The 18,647-nt window shown below is 52.9% G+C and overlaps 1 protein-coding gene across 4 annotated transcripts in view; it reads left to right on the forward strand.

Annotated features, from left to right (window-relative positions):
* The window catches only part of COL26A1 (collagen type XXVI alpha 1 chain), a 139,856-nt gene that overhangs the window by 103,763 nt on the left and 17,446 nt on the right, over positions 1-18,647 (forward strand). For all 4 annotated transcript variants that reach the window (XR_014145228.1, XR_014145229.1, XM_081819432.1 and 1 more), the window contains exon 4: positions 18,259-18,320. Coding sequence is in view for 2 of the 4 variants with exons in the window: in XM_081819432.1 (XP_081675558.1) it covers positions 18,259-18,320 (62 nt within the window). In the remaining 2 variants the exon portion in view is untranslated. The remainder of the gene's footprint in view (positions 1-18,258; positions 18,321-18,647) is intronic.

Below are 18,647 nucleotides of genomic sequence, written 5' to 3' on the forward strand. Positions count from 1 at the left end.
GTACACGAGTGGTGCTGAAACTGGGCAGAGCATCAAGGGGCGATGGCTTCCTCCTAGTCCCCCGGGGACCCCAAACTGGGGTGGAGCCGGGAGCCCCCAGCAGCACAGTGTGTGGCTTCCTGGTCTGTCACAGCCCCGGGGGGCTCTTCTTAGCTGGCCACATGAGGTGACTCAGAAGTACTGAGCATCTCGCTTCTTGGCACAAGGGTCTCGTCTGAGTCCAAGGCAACAGGCGGCTCTAGGTGGGCAGGGACCTCTCCAGGCCCCGGAAACCTTCAGGAGGGCTTCTTGTCGCCTTCCTTGAATCTGTACCCAGACGGAGCTGCTGACTGAGGAGGATTAGCGATGTGGAAAATGCAAATTCAAACCACAATGAGATAGCATTTCACACCCACCAGATTGGCAGACTTTTGTAGTGTTGGGACAGCTGCCTCTCAGGGCTCCCTGGGGGCTCCAGGGGGCTCCAGGGCATGGGGGCTGAGGGGTGTTGCAGGAGGCAAAGGACTGGATGCCCCCACACACGTTAGGGAAGCTCATTCCTGACTCCTTGGCTGTGGCTGGGACAGTGAGCAGTTTGGGCCCTCCCCCAGGCCCTCGCCACCCCACCCGGGCCCTTGGGGTCTGCCAAGACTGCTTCCTTGGAATCTGCTGGTGTCGGGCTCCCCGCCCCCCGCCTTCCAGGCAGCCAGATGGGTCTCTGGCTGCAGCGCCTGGGTCTGATCTGCAGAGCGGGGAAGGGGGGGCAGGATAGGGAGAAGGGGGCTGGGGGTAACTGGATCAGACTACCCCTCCCTTGCCCTTGGACAGACCCCTCTCCCGAGAGAATCTGCACCCCAGCTCCCCACCACCATATCCCTGAAACTCAGAGAGGCTGAAGGGAGGAGGTCGGGGCTCTCTACCCTCCTCACACTCCAGTCCAGCTGTGAGAGCAGGGAGCAGGCACCAGAGGCTGAGGCCAGCCTGTGGTTGTCTCCCTACCTCCCCTGCAACAACTTTGCTTCTGGCCTGAGCCTTCTCCCATCTACCACTTGGTGAGGCCAGCTGGGCTCCCAGAAGCCTGGGCTAGGACCAGTGTAGACGCCAGCCCTGTTGATGGAGCAGAAGCTTCCCCTGCTGCTGCAGACCAGCGACTGGGTGCTGGAAAATGTGGCCGACAAGAGCCCCGATCCAGTAGTTGTACTCTGTGCATGAGCGGAGGGCTTCTTGTCGCCTTCCTTGAATCTGTACCCAGACGGAGCTGCTGACTGAGGAGGATTGGCGTTTCTGGATCCCAGACCAATTTTGTCTTTCTGGGCTGGACAGTCTCTTGCCCCTTCTTAATTGTGGGGACAGTATTATTTTCTTCTTAGGCTCTGCTGGCAAGAGAGAGGAATGGGATGGGAGAGTGCTTTGTAAAGTGTTGTGCTTCCAGCGGTAATGTATGGATTCATTCTTACTATGGTGTAAATGACTAAGGAGGGTGAATGACGCGCCCACCCTGGGAAGGTCGAAGATCCTTAGATTCATACCCAGAACTGGGTTTTAGCTCTGGGCCGGCCACCACCTTAAATGTGTGACTGTGGCCACGAGCCACTTACCATTCCACATCTGTGTTCTAATCTGTTTAAAGAAAGAGCTTGGTCTTTACAGTTGCATGGGAGATTTGCTTTCTGAGTACGTGAGTGCTAATTCTGCATTCCCTCTAACCAGTTTAGGGTCCTGGGAGGGGGCCTTGATTTCCCTTCTCATCTGAGCAAAAGTAACTCAAGTTCAGAGGGTTAAGGAACTTCCCCAAAGTCACACAGCTTCTTGGGGGGCACAAATGCCCCCATGTTCTTCGCATTTGTTTTAAACTACTGGGGCAGTCGTGGGGGAGGGAAAGTGTCTCCAAGAAAGAACGAGATCCTCTCCGAGTGATCCTCCGGGCTGGAAAATACAGCCGACTGATCCATCCTCAGTGAAGGTCTGTGCTTGCGGGGCGGGGGGGCCTCATCCAGCCGGCCTGTAGTTGCCACGGCAACCTCCTCCTGCTGGGACAGGCAGTCCAGGTTTGACCCTGAGAGCCGGGAGCCTTGTCACCTACCAACTCTTCCTTCCTGGCCTCCTCCCTGTGTGGCGACCGGAAGCCAGGTGGGGCAAGGCTCCAGCCAGACCTACTCCTGGCCAGGAAGGGGTGACGTTGGCAGCTGCCCAGTGGATGGGTGGACAGGGAGGGGGCAGGCCGGGCCCAGAGGTATGTCAGCCCCAGATGCTGCCAGATGCCATGGAGCAGGTAGCTTCTGTGGGGCCCCTATACTGCCCCTGGATGTGGGACGGGCCTCATCACATGAGCCTCCCTTGGGTATCTGAGAACTGGGAGTAGGAGCACCAGGACTTGGCCACCTCTTGCCCGCCTTGAGCCCGGCGCCAGGAGCTAGCTGATCCTGTGCTCCCACCCCTCGCAGGCAGAGCTGCTTCTGTATCTGTCAGGGTCCCAGAAACAATTGTGTGTGTAGGAAAAAGACTTCTTCCTTTTAAAAAGCTTTTGAAAACTGCTGAGAGCCCCGTGCTCACCTTCTGGCTCCCCAAAATAGCCATCACAAGGCAGATAGCTCCGTGAGGACACTAAGGCCTTTCCTGGAGCCCAGCTGAACCCTGAATGAAAGCCAAGCCACCTTGGGCCGTCACCTTGCCTTTGGAGGAGGAGGGACCTGTCCAGGTGTTGTTCCCCGTGTCTCCTTTCCTCTAAGCTGGGGGCTCCTCCCCCCGATTCACTGCCCCGTCCAGTCCCACCATCTGGGGACAGACCAGTGACTTTGCCTTCAGTTCTTAAAACTCTGTTGTCATTTCCCTCTGAAAGCCCCAATGACCAAAGAGACTCCACTCCCTTCTTGCTGTCTTTTCATCCTCGTCTGTTTCTGACCAGCGCGGCAGGTGGGGGAGGCCCCCTCCACCCCGGCTCCAGGCTCTGGGTGCTCCTCACGGCCCTCTGGGCTGCAGGAGCCCCTGGACAGAGTCAGGCGACACCCTCCCATGGTCCGGAGGCCCCCCGGTCAGCCAGCTACGCTTTCTGGCCCTTGAACCTTGACCTTGGGCTTGGAGCCCCGTTAAAAAGGATTCTTTCCCAGTGACACACAGCAACGGCGGTACCGACTCCACGAGTCCAAATGGACCAGCAATCCCAGAGCTCATCTCCCTTGGCTGCGCTGGTATCATCTTTCAGACTCAGGCCGTGCTGCCTGCCAGCTCTGTGAGACCCTGGAGATATTTATGATCTGTTTCTGGAGGAGGGAAAAAGAGTCAGACACTTCAAACAATAACTTCGGATTAACAACATGAAGCTCAGAATCCACCCAAGAGAAGCAGCTGAGTCACTGACCCTGAAGGATGGAACAGACACAGGGCAGACCCAGCTGCAGAGAGACTGGATCACTTCTTTCTGTGGTGATGAAATCCCCTGTGTGTCCCCAGGGACGTTCCTGGATGCCCCGACGTCCCTCCACTGAGCACACTGTACACAGCTACCTTCAGCCAAGTCCCCCCAGCTTCGGGGACCCCACCCCATCCGCAACCGAGGGCCCGCAAGTACCCGATCCTGCAGGATTCTGGCCCCGCCACACCCATGTCATGATTTCTGGGGACGGCCAGTCGGAAGGAAAGCCGCTGCCGATGAGACATATATTACTTGAATCAAACGAAGCTGCCATCAGCTACCACAACTCACCTGTCCAGAGAGGTGAGTTATCCCGACGTCTGGGGAACCTGTCCAGTAGGTGAAGCAGCCATGATGGGGTTATGCGGCCTCCGGGGGCCTCAGGGTCCAGGCAGCAAAGCCCGCGCCCCATCCTTGGGCGCTTTCACTGATGTGACTCCTTTGCTGGTGAGGTTCTCAAGGTGGCCAGAGCAATCGGGAGCTGGACATCCTGAAAGAAAGAGCACCCAGGCTTTGGAGCGTCTCTGGTCTGGTTCCTGCCCCTGCCTGCGGGGCCTGGGGCAGCTTCGTCTCCTCTCAGCCTCTGGAGACCACTCCCCAAAGGCCAGGGACAAAGGTCTGGACAGGGACTACTGCCTCAGTTTATCGTGGAGGAAAGGTGAGGGTCCCCCTGATGGGGAGCAGCTGAGCCGAGATGGAAGAGGGGCCCCCACTCCTCACCTGGAGTTCCGGATGCCCGAGTCCCACCCGGCGCTCAGGTAGCCTCTGCAGCACACGGGATGCTTCACACGGGATCACGTTTCACCAAAGAAGCCTGAGACTGAGCCGTGATGGGGTCCACCTGCTCGCAGGAAGCAAAGCCTGGCTCCTTCGCCCATGGCGGGAGAGAAGGGGAGAGGTGACACGCAGCAGATGCACCTGCTGGTTCCAGGGATGGAGAGGGCTGTGCCCTGCCTGAGGACACAGAGTTGACCCCACTTCCGGTCCAACAGGGGCACGTGCTCACAGAGTGGGGAACTGGCCCCTGGCCTGGGTAGCAGCTGGTGGGCCACTAACAGGGGCCCTCTTGTTGCTCATTTGGGTTCCTTTTGCTGGAGGTTCTGTGAGGGAAGTGGATGGGGTGGGAGGGCCCCTGGCCTTCCATTGGTGACACTTGTTTTGTTTTGTTTTGTTTTTAGAGAGAGAGAGTAGGAGGGAGGGGTGAGGGGCAGAGGGAGAGGGAAAGAGAGAATCTAAGACTCCGTGCTGAGCACAGAGCCCGACATGGGGCTTGATCTCACAACCCTGAGATCATGACCTGAGCCGAAATCAAGAGTCAGCTGCTTAACCGATTGAACCCCGCCCAGGCGCCCCTGACACTGGGGTTTTTGTCGCAGCTCTGTGTGACCTGGGAAAGTCCCCTCCCCTCTCTGAGCTGCCCTTTGCACAGCTGTAGGTTGGGACCATGGACGGTGGGTCCAAGTGAGGCCAAAGGTGTAAGAGAGCTTTGCGAACCACAGACAGGGCTCTGTGTACATGGAGAATGTTTCGAGGCTTCCACCCGTGTGTCAAAAATAGGACCAGACAGACAGATACACATACAGTGTGCACACAAGCGTACGTGCCCAGAGACCCTCCCCTATAGACTCCCCCACGCCTGGACCTGAGTGTACACGAGCATGTGCACGCACACACACACGCATACTCACATGCATGTTCTTACGTATCTGCATTTGGGTGGGGAACATTTGGATTGATCTCCCCCTGTGCCCCTTCCTTCACCCCCTACCCAGCAGCAGTGCCCTGACCCTCTCCGAACCGCTGATGCTGCCCTGAGCCAGCCCCCCAGGTACCAGCCCCTCTGCCCCAGCAGCCCCCACCCCATACCACTGCCAGCTTGGTTATCTTCTTAGTTGGGCCTCTGGGGGAGAAGAACAAAGAGAATATGTCAGCCCTGTATAGCAAAGGGACATAAGTTACTTTTAGGAGGGATCTCATTTCATAAAGAAATGCATTTATTTAATTCCTGCTGTTTCCTCACAGAGGTCGAAGACCCTCATGTTTTAGAGAGGAAATGCCGTGGTACCCTCAGCACAGGGCTCACGGCAGTTTGTGGGAAGGCAGGTGCTGAAGTTTTGCCTGGAGTGGTCAAGGAAGCCTTCCTGGAGGAGGAGGTGCTTAAGTAGGAATTAGCTGATCAATGGGGTAGGATGGGTGCCACTTCTAGATGAGATAACAAGACAAGCAAAGGCCAAAGGCCTAAAAGGGTGAGGCTCAGGGCGTGGCAGTAGCCCACACACACAGGGTTTGTCCTCAGGGCAATGAGAAGCATTGGAGGGTGACATGTCAGATTGGTGGTTTAGGATGAGTGGAACAGCTTTTTCGCAAACTGACCACACATGTGCCCCAGCACCTACATCAAGAAAGAGAACATTTTCATTACCCTGGAGGCCCTCCAGCTGCCTCTTCCCATAACTGTCCTCCCCAAGGTAACCGCTGACTTCAATGCCAGTGTGCAGAGCTGTCTGCCTGTGTTGGAACTCCAAGATCAGTGGAATCACGCACTGTGTGCTCTTTGGGGTCACCATCTTTCACCCAGCATTATCTTTGTGAGCTTCACCCCCACGGCGGCATGTGGTTTGTGCACACTTACTACAGCGTAGTGCTCCGCTTTGGGACTCTTCAATTGATCCAGGCATCCCCTGATGGAATTTGGGTTATTTATAATTTGGGGTTATTATGAGCAACGCCACAGGGAACATTCTCGCACATGTCTTTTGGTAAAAGTATTTATTCATTTTGTTGGATACGTATCTGGGGATGGATTTGCTTCTGCTCAGCCTTATTAGAAACTGCCAAATGGTTTTCTCAAGTGGTTATATCATGGACACTCCAGTAACAGTGGCTGAGAATTCCAGTGGTTCCCATGCTCTGCGATACTTGGCATCATTAGTCTTTTTAATTTTAGCCATTCTGGTGGGTGTGTGGGAGTGCCACACTGTGGTTTGATTTGCATTTTCTGCTATGGCTAATGAGTTGAGCCCTTTTGCATATGATTATCGGCCATTTGGATATCTTACTTTGTGGGTATATGTATTCCAAGAATCCTCTTCTACTTGGTGGTAGGCCTGTTCATTCTCTTGTGATGAAAATAAATTCTTAATTTTTTTTTTTAAAGATTTTATTTATTTATTTGAGACAGAGAGAATGAGAGACAGAGAGCATGAGAGGGAGGAGGGTCAGAGGGAGAAGCAGACTCCCCGCCGAGCAGGGAGCCCGATGCGGGACTCGATCCAGGGACTCCAGGATCATGACCTGAGCCGAAGGCAGTCGCCCAACCAACTGAGCCACCCAGGTGCCCCAATAAATTCTTAATTTTAATGTGGTGTGCTTTGGCAAAGTCTTCTTTAATGTTAGTGCTTTTTGTGTCCTGTTGAAGAAATGTGGTCATGAAGGTCATTGCCTCTGGTTTCTTTTAAAAGCTGTATTTTACCTTTCGCATTTGGATCTACAATACATCTGAAATTGACTTTCATGCAGGTCATTGCCTCTGGTTTCTTTTAAAAGCTGTATTTTACCTTTCACATTTGGATCTACAATACATCTGAAATTGACTTTCATGTGTGGTGTGGGGTTTTTAAAAAAAATATTTATTTATTTATTATTTTAGAGAAACAGAGAGAGTGCATGCGTGCATGGGGAGGGACAGAGGGAGGGAGAGAGAGAATCTTAAACAGGCTCCACAGTCAGTGTGGAGCCCAACACGGGGCTCGATCTCACGACCCTGAGATCATGACCTGAGCCGAAATCAAGAGTCAGACACTTAACCGACTGAACCACTCAGGCACCCCTGGGGGGTCTGATTCTTTTATTTTTCTTTTCCATTTGGATAGCCAATTGACCTAGCACTGTTTATTGAAAAGTCTACCCTTTCTCTGTGGTACTGCATTCGTGATTTTTCATAAATGAAGTGACTGTAAGTATGAGTCTGTTTGTCTCTCTTTGCACTAATACTACAGTGTCTTAATTACTGTAGTTTTAAAATAGGTCTCAATTTTAAAGGTCCCAATTTAAAGAAGTGTAAGTCTTCACCTTTTGTTCTATTTCTCCCAGATTGCCCTGGTTATTCTTGGACCTTTGTTTTTTCATATACATTTCAGAATCCATCTGCCAATTTCCATACACACATGTATACACACACACGCACACACACACACACGCACACACAGCCTTCTGACATTTTGCATGGGATTGCATTGACTTTATAGATCAACTGGGGAGAATGAACATCTTTATAATATTGGGTCTTCCAATCCATGAACATAGTATATCTTCCCATTTATTTAGATCTTCTTTAATTTCTCTCAATGATGTGCTATAGTTTTCAGTAGATCTATTACTAGGTAATTTGATAACTTTATGACGCTTTTGTGAAGGGTATTATTATAAAATTTCATTTTCTATTTTTTTGTTACCAGTATAGAGAAATATGGTTGATTTTTAGAAACTGTGTTTGTATTCCAGTGACCTTGCTAAAACAATTTGATAATTCTAATAATTTCTCTTCAGATTTTGTTGAGGGAAAGATGCTTCAGGGTGTGGTCCAGCCATGGTCCACATGGTTCAAGGTCAAGACCCGTTGACCGTGAACACTGGGCTGGATGTGGAGGTAGAGAGGGTGGAAGACAGATTTGGCGAGCCTGGTCAGGAAAGTTCCTAGGGCCACAGTGAGGTGCACAAGTCACACACTTTGCCCATGCTTAGCCATGGTCCAGGCACTGTCCGCACATCCATTAAGAGCTGCTACCCCAACCAGGGCACGTAGCCCAGCCCACCGTGGCCTCATGGGAAGGGAAGCCCAGGGTTCTAATTCTGGCCTTTAATTGACACGCTGTGTGACCTTGAGAACAGTGCCAACCCTCCCTAAATCTCATCCTACTCACTCGCAGAAGGAGGGCAATATGCCCCGGTATTTCTTTCTCTAAGCCAGTAGGTGCCTGGTAAACACTGGTGAATCGATTTCACTCACCAGCATTGTCCCTTTTGCCCACAGGGTGATGCTGAACATCACCAGGAAGTCCTGCAGCCCACGGAGGGGCTGCGAACGTGGGTGCCCACGGGGGACGAGGAGGCTGGCTACCATTGTGTTCTGAGAGGCTTCAGTGCCGTCGGCCCCTTGGGGATTTTTGTTTCCACCATGAGGACACACACCCATGTGAGGCTGCCCCTCTCCAAGAAGGAACTCAATTATTCTTCAATAAACATCTTGGCAGAAGTTTCTGAAAAATCTTGCCTTCTCTGTGATCCCTGATATACAAAAGGATGGAATTTAATTATTCTGTCCTATCCATGAGCCCCACGGCTGGGCCTGGCACAAAGCCATGGCTCTATCCGACCAGCAGGCTCCCTGGCTCCTGACGGGATGCATTGGGAAATATAGGGAAAGCACAGGGCAGATTCCCCCTTTGGCCTGGCCGTGCCCTCTCCACCATTCCTTTTGGAGTGTATGGCTTAGAGAAATCCAGTGTGTCTGATTCCCTGGATAAGCAGCTCCCTAGAAGTTAACTGGAAAGGTGATTTCCTAGGCCTAGGTGCTACCAAGAGCCTCTCTGTTCCCCATGGGGCTGGTCCCACAGCCATTGGTAGACTCTGGAGCTCCAGCCTGTAGCTGGCTTGCTCCCTCCAGCCCCGACCCCCATCTCCCTCATGGCAAATTAGATCCCTACCTGTTATAGGAGCTTAAGTCAGGGATCTCTATGGGGTCTGTTTGGGCAGGTTGTAGTGCGAGGCCCGGCAGAATCTTGTAAAGGTGAGGAAGTGGGGCCTGAGAGCAGACACTCCAACCCCCTCCCAGCTCAACCCCGTACTCACTGCGTGCCCACTTCCTCCTCCGTAGGTGGGAGGGACAACAGGGTCCCTCATGGACGGACACAAAGATTTCAAGAGTCACCACATGCAGCGCCTGAGTGAGGTGGGGGTGTGCTGAGCCCCAGCTGTCTCAGGTCAGGCTTTCAGTGACTAAGAGCAAAGAACGTGTGCTTCCGGGTCAGTTTCTGGCTGGGAGACTTTTCAGCAAATTTGCCTATCATTGTGCCTCAGTTTTCCCAACTGCAAAATGGGGATAGCAATCTAGTGCCTGCCTCAGGGTTGGTTAGAGGCTTACATGGAAAGAATGGGTGTAGGGGGCTTAGCCCAGGGCCAGACCCAGAGCAAGTACTCGGCAAACATTGTTTTACCAGCAGTAGTCAGGGCTCAGGTGTTTCCTCCTTGGGAAACCCTCTTGATCTCCTCCGGCTGGGGTTGGCCCTGCCTTTCCTAGGAGAACACAGATGGGCAGCACCCCTCAGCATGGTTGCTAACATGTCCAGAGACCTTTGAGGGTGAAGCCACTTGTCCCTGGGTCTCTGTCCCAGAGAAGACCTTGGTGTGTCTGTAGAAAGAACGAAGTATTAAATAGGGTTGACAGATAAAGTATTGTGTTTTTATTTGCTAAATCTGACAGACTATCTCTAAGGCAGCTGGAGCTGAATCATGGAACACACCCAAGAGTCCAGAAGATTCTCCCCTGGTTGATGAGTCTGTTTAGGACCTGTTTATAGGTTGGACCTTGAATCAGTCAGAGTTCTCCAGAGAAATAGAACCAGAAGGACGTGTGTGTGTTTATGTATCTATATAGCTATATACATATATCTCTTCCGATCTATCATCTACCTATCATCTGAATTAAGGAATTGGCTTATATAATTGTTTGAAATCTGGGGCTGGCAGGTTTGAAATCTTTAGGGCGGGCCGACAGCCTGGAAACTCAGACAGGATTCGCTGCTGCTGTCCTGAGGCAGAATTCCTTCTTCTGTGGGAAACCTGTCTTTTCCTCTGAGGGCCTTCAACTGATTGGATGAGGCCCACCCACATCATCCAAGGTAACTTCCTTTACTTAAAGTCAACTGACTGTAGATGTTACCCAATACTGCTACCTCACAGCAACATTTTGACCAGTGTTTGGCCAAACAAAAGCACCAGACCTAACCAGGCTGACACATAAAATACACCATTCCAGGCCTCTGGCCGCCCTTCAGCCAATGAGTCTCAAGGCTGCTAAGGGGCCATGGTGTGGGAGGTGGGGGGGGCGGTGTCTGGTTGTACCCCAGACCAGATATGTGAGCTTCAGGACCATTCCCCCACAAACTGTGTAGCATGTGTTCAAGGCAAACTTCGAGGCCCATGGCAATTCTCAGGGGTGGTCAGGGAGAGATTATCTTGCCCATTTTACTGAGGAAGAACAGGTACCAATGTCCAATGACTTTGCAAAGGTGTTGGCTTAAGAGTGGAGCCAAACCTCTAGATTTTTCACCTTCAGGACACATGCAAATGTCTTCTCCTACTGTGCAAACCCACCGCCCCTCCGCAATGAACTTCGGATGGGCCTCAGGGCCTGTGGTAGGCGGTTGGGTCCTGGACTGAGGGAAGAGCCCTGGGGCCAAGTGAGACTCATCTGCCATGAGGCCGTGATCTTACCCAACTCCCTTTCCCTCTCTGGGCCTTGGTCTCCCTGCCTGTAAATGATTTTCAAGGTCTGCCTCTGCTCCGTTCAGAAGACTAAGAACTACAGGGGCACCTGGGTGGCTCAGCTGGTTGAGCGTCTGGCTCTTGATTTTGGCTCAGGTCATGATCTCAGCGTCCTGGGATCGAGCCCCCGTGTCCGGCTCTACGCCCAGCGGGGAGTCTGCTTGTCCGTATCCCTCTGCCTCTCCCCCCACTTGCCTGTGTGCGTGCTCTCTGTCTCTAAAATAAATAAATAAATCTTAAAAAAAGGAAGAAGACTTAATGCTACAAACAAATGACCCTCAAGGTCTACCTGTTTCACTTATTTCATGGGCATTTATTAAAAGCCTACTATGTGCTTGCTAACATGTGGGACCAGAGCTGGTGGGGGCAGCAGAACCAGGGGCCACCACCCCCACAAGAGCAGGGAGCTTCCCTCAGCATGGTAGTGGCCCCAGCGGGAGAGGTTGCCAAGCTAGGGGCTCAGAGCTGGCGAAGGTGGAAAAGCCAGGGACCCAGGTGCTGGTTAGTCTCTGGGAGCCACTGTTAGAAGCTGGCTCTGCCTCTCAGGGCCTGGGGTGGGACAGACACTACACTCCTGGCTCCGTTCTCTTACCCCACACAGCAGCCCTAATGATGTAGGGCTGGTTGGCCTCACGGGTAGATCAGGAAACTGAGCCCAAACAGGAGAACATCAACGGGAAATTTTACACAAATGAGGGCAAAACTCACCCATAATTCTAGCACTGCAACTCTTTTTATTTTTCCAGGTTTTGTTTCCTTTTTTTAAAAAAAGATTTTATTTATTTATTTGACAGAGAGAGACACAGTGAGAGAGGGAACACAAGCAGAGGGAGTGGGAGAGGGAGAAGCAGGCTTCCCGCTGAGCAGGGAGCCCGATGTGGGGCTCGATCCCAGGACCCTGGGACCATGACCCGAGTTGAAGGCAGATGCTCAACCGACTGAGCCACCCAGGTGCCCCTGGGATTTGTATCTTGACTATCCATCTTTTATATGATTATAAGCAGAAAACAGATGCAATGTTGTATATTTTTCACATAGCATCCTGAGCATGTTTCATTTTCTTACCCAGTTAAACATTTTAAATTATAGTATGTATATTAAGTATGTCTATTGATTTAAAAAGGCAGAGAGTCCTTCAAGGCTTATAATTAAAAAGAGCCATCTCCTGCACCCCCTCTTTACCCCCAGTTTTTATTCCCTACAGTCAAGCTTTTTGGGGGAGGAGGCCTCACCTCCACAGGGCTCACTACCCTTTATACATTGCTATTTCTCTTGTTTTTTAATCTTAGAGATTGTCTGCTGACTTCCTCCTGTGGGAGGTTCTGGTGCTTTTTTCATCTCTGACCCATCCTCCAAGTCCTTTCCTCTTCCCCTCTTCCCAAGTAATTGTACCACACTTTGGGTTAGATCAGTAGACAATGACTAGAGTTTTATAACCACAAAGCAAATAATATTCACAGCTGATTTCAGGTAATATACCAAGGTGCATCTCCTTGCTGTAGACTTTTTATTTTCCTGGAGTTAATGATTCATTTTTGTTTGTTTGCTTAGTTTTCTAGGCCATGCCATAGATGTAGTATCACTTGGCATGTCACTAACTCACCCCACATTTTCCAAAAGAAGTTTAATTCTCCCTCACACTCACACACATCAGGGGCTCTTTCCTTTCTAGAGCCCTCTGTCTCCTGGTCTAATGTGGTTGGGTTGTGCTGCACGCTGTCATCAGGTGACATGTCTTTATTTCGCTTCTCAGGATGTCGCTTTGTTGTTGAACTTCTTGCCTTTGGGTATCCCTGTTTTGTGTCTTCTTTTCTCCAGCTTACTCCTTTGTTTTGGTGGAGTACATCTTTCAATACCTTTCAGAGAAGAGGTATGTGGTGTGTCAATGTTTTGAAGCCATGCGTGACTACAGATGCTTCATTTTACCCTCAAACCTAGAGGGATCGTTGAGCTGGGTATAGAATCTCAGCCAGACACCCTCTTCCCTCAAAAGAATACCGCTATCTCCCAGCTTCCACTTTTACTGTTCAGTAGTCCACTGCCATACTGATTCTGGACATTTCTTGGAGGCCTCATTTTATCTTGGAAGCTTTTAGGGTTTTCTCTCTGGGATTCCGAACTTTTGTGACAATGTGCTTTTTGGTGTGAGTTTTGTTTTGTTTTGTTTTCCATCTGGCATTTTGCATGTTCTTTCAGTTTGAAAGTTCATATCCGTCAGTTTTAGGTGAACTTTTGGGATCATTTCTTTACTTCTTTCCATTTTCTCTGGTCTCTTTCTCTGGAACCTCCAGTTAGTTAGTTGTTAGACCTGGACTGATCCCCTAATTTTCTTTCTTTTTTTTTTTTTTTTAAGATTTTATTTATTTATTTGAGAAACAGAGAATGAGAAAGAGAGAGAGCACATGAGAGGTGGGAGGGTCAGAGGGAGAAGCAGACTCCCTGCTGAGCAGGGAGCCCCATGCGGGACTTGATCCTGAGACTCCAGGATTATGACCTGAGCTGAAGGCAGTTGCTTAACCAACTGAGCCACCCAGGCACCCCGATCCCCTAATTTTCTTATCTCTTCTCTCCAGCTGTCAGAGCCCCCTTTTTGCAGTTTTCTAGAAAATTTCCATATCTTCTAATCCTTTTACTGAATATTTTACATTGGCTATTTTTCTTCCATTTCTACAAACGCATTTTTGTGATTTGAAGGTTCTTTGTAAATAACCTCCTGTTGTTTCAGGATGCAGTATCTTCTCATATCTCTCTAAGGATATTAGGGTTTGGCTTTGCTTTTTTGAAGTCTTTTTCTGTCCACTCATCGTCTGTTTTCTGAGCTTACTTTTTTCCTGTTTGTTGTTTCGGTCTTTGTCTTTTGCATTAGAGGCTCTAATAGACACTGGGAGCTGAACCCCACGGGCGGGCAGACCCATCTTCTCATAGGTTTCCGTGCAGGAGTTAGCACTGGTCCCAAAGTCACTGTACATCCAGGTCTCTCTTTGGCTGGAGGGGCTGTGACCTAGCCAGATGGGCGTGGTCTGACCGGAGGGGTGTGGCCTGGCTGGCCGGTATGGTGTGAGTGAGAAGGCAAAAGACATCTAGGCCTACTCAGGACAAGCACTTTTCCCCCCTGACAACAGTTTCCAGCAGAGAGTGAGATGACCAAGGTCTCACCAGTAGAGGAAGGTCCTACATGGCCTTCAAGGCCCCAGTGGGGAGGAGGGAGGCATCAAAAGAATGTGTGGCCCAAGACTAAACTCAGGTGGAGCAGGGCTGACCCCATGTGTAGTAAGATAGAAAGGTACCAGTCCTATCTGTGCTAGGCCCAGCCCAGCTCTTGTCACACTGGGGAAACTGAGGCCACTTAGGACCTCCTCGTTCCTGTGGTCTCCTGTGAACACACCTGGCCAGCCCCGCCCCCTGCTCCCCCAACATCTGACCCCACTGACCTCCCTGGAGCTCTCCTAACAGGGCTTAGGAGTTTGGGCTGGAGTCAAAGGTCTCCAGGGGGATTTTAGGGATCTCTTCCAGCTTGGCCTCCTGGTGACATCCAGCCTCCACGTGCTCCCTGCTTGTGGACCCATCTCTGAGACCTCTCACAGAGGGGGCTGGGTGTCTGGGGGCAGGGCCACCTGTGTGCCCTCGCTCCCCTCTGTCAGGGTCTTGTGGCCCCAGCCTTACAGTGGTCTCACTTGGCCTCTTGAATTCTCTGCAGTCGGCAAGGCTCCCCTTCGGGCCCAGGCCTGGGGAGTCGCCTCACTCGGGAGCTGGGTCCTGAATTCTGGATGCAGAACCATCAGTGGTAGCTGTGCTGGCTGAGGGCAGATGGCCGGTGGATTAGCAGGTGCACCATCTGGCAGTGGGTGGACAGAGCCCAGCGGTGAGAGCCGGAGGGCGAGGGCACGGGGACCAGGATCCTGAGGCCCTTGGAGCTGATCCAATATAGTCCCCTTTTACAGATGAGAAAACTGAGGGGCAGAGAGGTCAGATGAGGCCCTCTCCAGCCTCACAGTGAGTTAGTGGCCTTATAGTTCTCTTTCTACTAATAGCACCAAGCAGTGAGTCCTTCTCTCTCTCTCTCTCTCTCTCTCACCCCCCCACCCCCCCACGCGCTGGTTTGCCTGGCACATCCACACTTCGATACACACATATTGGCAAAGAGTTCCAGGCACAATTTCCTGCATCCTAGACACCAGGAACGTGCTGTGGCCCTGGGCACTCGTGGGCCTGTGTGTGCTACGAGGGGGCTGGGATTGTGGGAACCCTCCGAGTCTCGGGAAGTGAGAGTCTTCATCTTAGCAAGGGGGAACCGCTTGGGCCGCTCAGCACGCCAGTCAGCATGCTCGGTGCCATTTCTCTGTCCCCACCACTCCCATGAATCGTTAGAAAAATTTAAACAAACATAATATAATTGCTTGTCGATGACAGAATGCCAGGGGAACCGTACAACCTGGCTGGTCTCAGCGCCTGCCCAGGCAGGTGGCACGGGGAGGCCGGGCTGGCAGCCTCACCCCTGCCCGCTGGCTGCACCTTCCTGGCCTCTCTGTGGCTATGGAACCGGAACCCCTCCCCGCCCCGCCGTGCCCGCCGGCCAAGAGGCGTGCCCAGTGCCAGAGTAAACTGGGCCCAGGCCCAGCACACTTTCCAGAAATAGGTTCCTGCGAGAGCCCGAGGCTCACCCCTCCCTCCACAGAACTTCCCCTCCTGCAGAGAGTCCTGTCTGTGGCCTCAGACCCTGGAAATGCTCTGTTCACGGCCCCTAAATGCCTCAGGAATGTTCACTGGGTCAGAATGGGGCTCTAGTTCTCAGCTCACCCACATCCGTCCTGCCTCGTGCTCATCCTGCCGCCCCCAGGGTGGGGTGGTGCCCTCCTGGTCACCGAGGGGGCCGGGGGCTCAGGCAGAAAAGTCCCTTCTCACAGTCCTCCAGGCCAGTCCTCCTCAAGAGGAGGGGAAGGTCCGTGGGCCTTCGCTCTGAGGACAGGCACCCTCATTCATAATGCCCTGCCACCCACCTCATCGGTATGAGCACAGGGTCGCCAAGGGGCTCCTGAGCATGGTTGGGGAGGTGCGGGGGTGGAGGGAGGGGGAGGGGGTGGCGTCGGGGGTAACGTAGGCGGTGGGGGGGATGAGTGGAGGGTACGTAGATAGATGGGGTTGGGGTAGTGGGTAGATGAGTGGGACCGCATTTGTTTTGATCTCTGTCTTTCCATTAAAGACTTCTTTTAAGGCTCAGGAATCCTGAGCTGTCTGTTTTTAAGAGGGATGTGTCTATGGTTTGGCCTTGTTGACTGAGGGCCTTGGGAGACCCCACCGTTTCTCTCAGCACCTGTGGGCCTTTCCCCTCAGGCGTGTCCCTGTCCCAGAGAGGACCCCTCACCTCTCCTGCCTGGTGCTGTCCCGGCCTCAGGGGAGCCTGGAGGCTCTGATGTCCTCTTTCCAGGTGGGCCCAGGCCCCTGGCTGCGTTATTGGCCTCATCCGCTGAGAATTCTCCTCTGCCCTTCTCTTTGCTTTGTGGATTTTTATCCCTTTTTCCTTCTCCACCACCCTTTCCTGGGAGAAAGGAAGAAGAAACATGTGGGTTCAGCAACCCCCCACACACATTTAAGCAGAAAACCCGCCCCCTCTCTCTCCCTGGTCCTTTGTGAAGTCTTTCCCCTTCCGTCACGAAACTGTATACATTCTTCTAGTTGTTTGGAAGCTTCAGTGTTTATACCTCAGTCTCTAATCTGTTTTATGTTTCGGGGTTATGGACAAGGTTTTATTGAGGGGGAAAAAGGGTTCTGTTCTTAAAAAATGCTCATAAACCACTGACTGGGCCCAGCCCAGGGGAGCCGGGGAGGGAGGTGAGGGTGAGCGGGACCTCTGCCGGCGCACGTCTTGTAAACCCAACTAGGGCTGGTGAGCAGACGACCCCAGCTCAGCCCCCCTTGCCCTGAGGCCGGGCACCCCCGGGGAGGACACAGCCTGAACCCTGGTCCTAAGACTCCTGGCCGTCCCCCATGTGTCTCACAGAGCAATCACCACTGTAACCCAGGGACGTTAATGAGGGGATTTGCTTTCCGAGATGAAGTTGGGGGACCTCTCTGAGGACAGGGGAGGCCGATGTGGGGGCAGGTATGGACACCGTTGGTGAGCTTCAGGCCTCAACACGGCCACAGGGCCTCTGATGGTCAGCCCCAGCACACCAGGTGGGACCTACTGAGCTACCCTCATACCTCAGTGTGTCTGTATGGCCCAGAATGAGGTCCCTGGAAGGTCAGTCAGGCTGTGAACTGAGTGAGAGATTTAGGCATCCCTTGAATTCTGGAGCAATAAAAGCTCTTGAGAACAGCTTTGAACCATCTATTTCCTCTTTAAACAGCTCCAGTCCCTGGAGCAGACAGACATAAATAGATAATTATAGCCCAGGGAGATGTGGGCCTGGGGGGTTAACCGTTACCAGTCTCCTAATTGGCCTTCCGGCTGCCCGTCCCTCCCACACCCACCCACCATCCACACTGCTGCCCAAGTGAGCTTTTAAAAATGCAAATCTTACCTTGACTTTCAGCCCCTCCAGCAGCTGCCCACTGGCCTCAGGACGCTGCCCAGAGCTCCTCCCGCCAGGCCTCCAGTGTTAGGCCCCAGCCCACCACTCCAGTCTGGGATGTGGGGCGCCCTTGGGCATGGGGGCATGCGGGGGGGTCCCTGGGTCTGCTCTGATTCGGCCAGCCTGCTGCCAGACCCTTCTCCACTCTTGCTTGTCTCCAGACCTCAGCCCTCTTTCTTCACCGGGCCATCATTGTGCCTCCCTCAGGCCTCCCCTTAGATGCCCCTGCCTCCAGGATGTCCTCCCTGATCACCACCTCCCCCACCCCAAACCGGCATTGCAGTTCCCCCATGATGCTCTTTTGCACATTCTGTTCTTCCAGCCCTAGCGTAGCCCTTACCGGCCTGTACCTATTTGCCCATCTCCCTCCCCAGACTGAGTTCTCAAAGGCAGGGAGCCCAACCCCTTTACCACCTATTTATCAGTTATTGGATTTTTTTGAGCCCCTACTTTGTGGGCAAATAAAATAGACAAAGACCCCACCCTCATGGCACTCAGGCTGACCAGGCATCTGGGGTGCTGGCTCGGACACTTCGCTGAATAAGCGGGCAGTACAATGTGCTGTGGGTGCTCTGAGGTCAGGTGGGCTGCCTGGAGGAGGGGGCACTGAGGATAAGGCCCTGAAGGCTGGGTAAGAGTTTTCCAGGCAGACTGATCAGAGAGCTTCCCGCCTGCCGGCCCAGAGGCTGTCCCGGCGGCTGGCTGCTCTCACCCCAGGGTCTACACTCCATGTTCACCCTTCTCTTTCAGAATGCATGAACTGTACCCGGCTCAGCGACATGAGTGAGCGGCTAACCACGCTGGAGGCCAAGGTCAGACGGCCTGGGGGGCCCGGCCTAGGGAGTTGGCGGGTGTGTGTGAGGGTTATGCATCAGGTACCAGCCTAGCCCTGGGGAGCCCAGCAGGCCCGAGCAGCCTGGTCCCAGGGGTTGGGTGCTGCTGGGGCCTCAGTGGCTCAGGGTGGCCTTCTCTGGGCTGAGCCAGCCTCCCGGGGTGGGGAAAGCAAGAAATCTGGAGGTCTCAGACAGCAGGCTGGTCTGGTTGTGGGTCTCAATGACCGGGGTGGGGGGGGGCCTGGATGCCCAGAAGGTGACCCCTGGGTGGAAAGTGGAGGGAGCCCCTGTCCCCCCCAGGGCTCC

The sequence above is a fragment of the Leptonychotes weddellii genome, chromosome 5 (genome assembly GCF_054177405.1).
Source record: "Leptonychotes weddellii isolate Sample4059 chromosome 5, ASM5417740v2, whole genome shotgun sequence".
NCBI classification, from domain to species: Eukaryota; Metazoa; Chordata; class Mammalia; order Carnivora; family Phocidae; genus Leptonychotes; species Leptonychotes weddellii.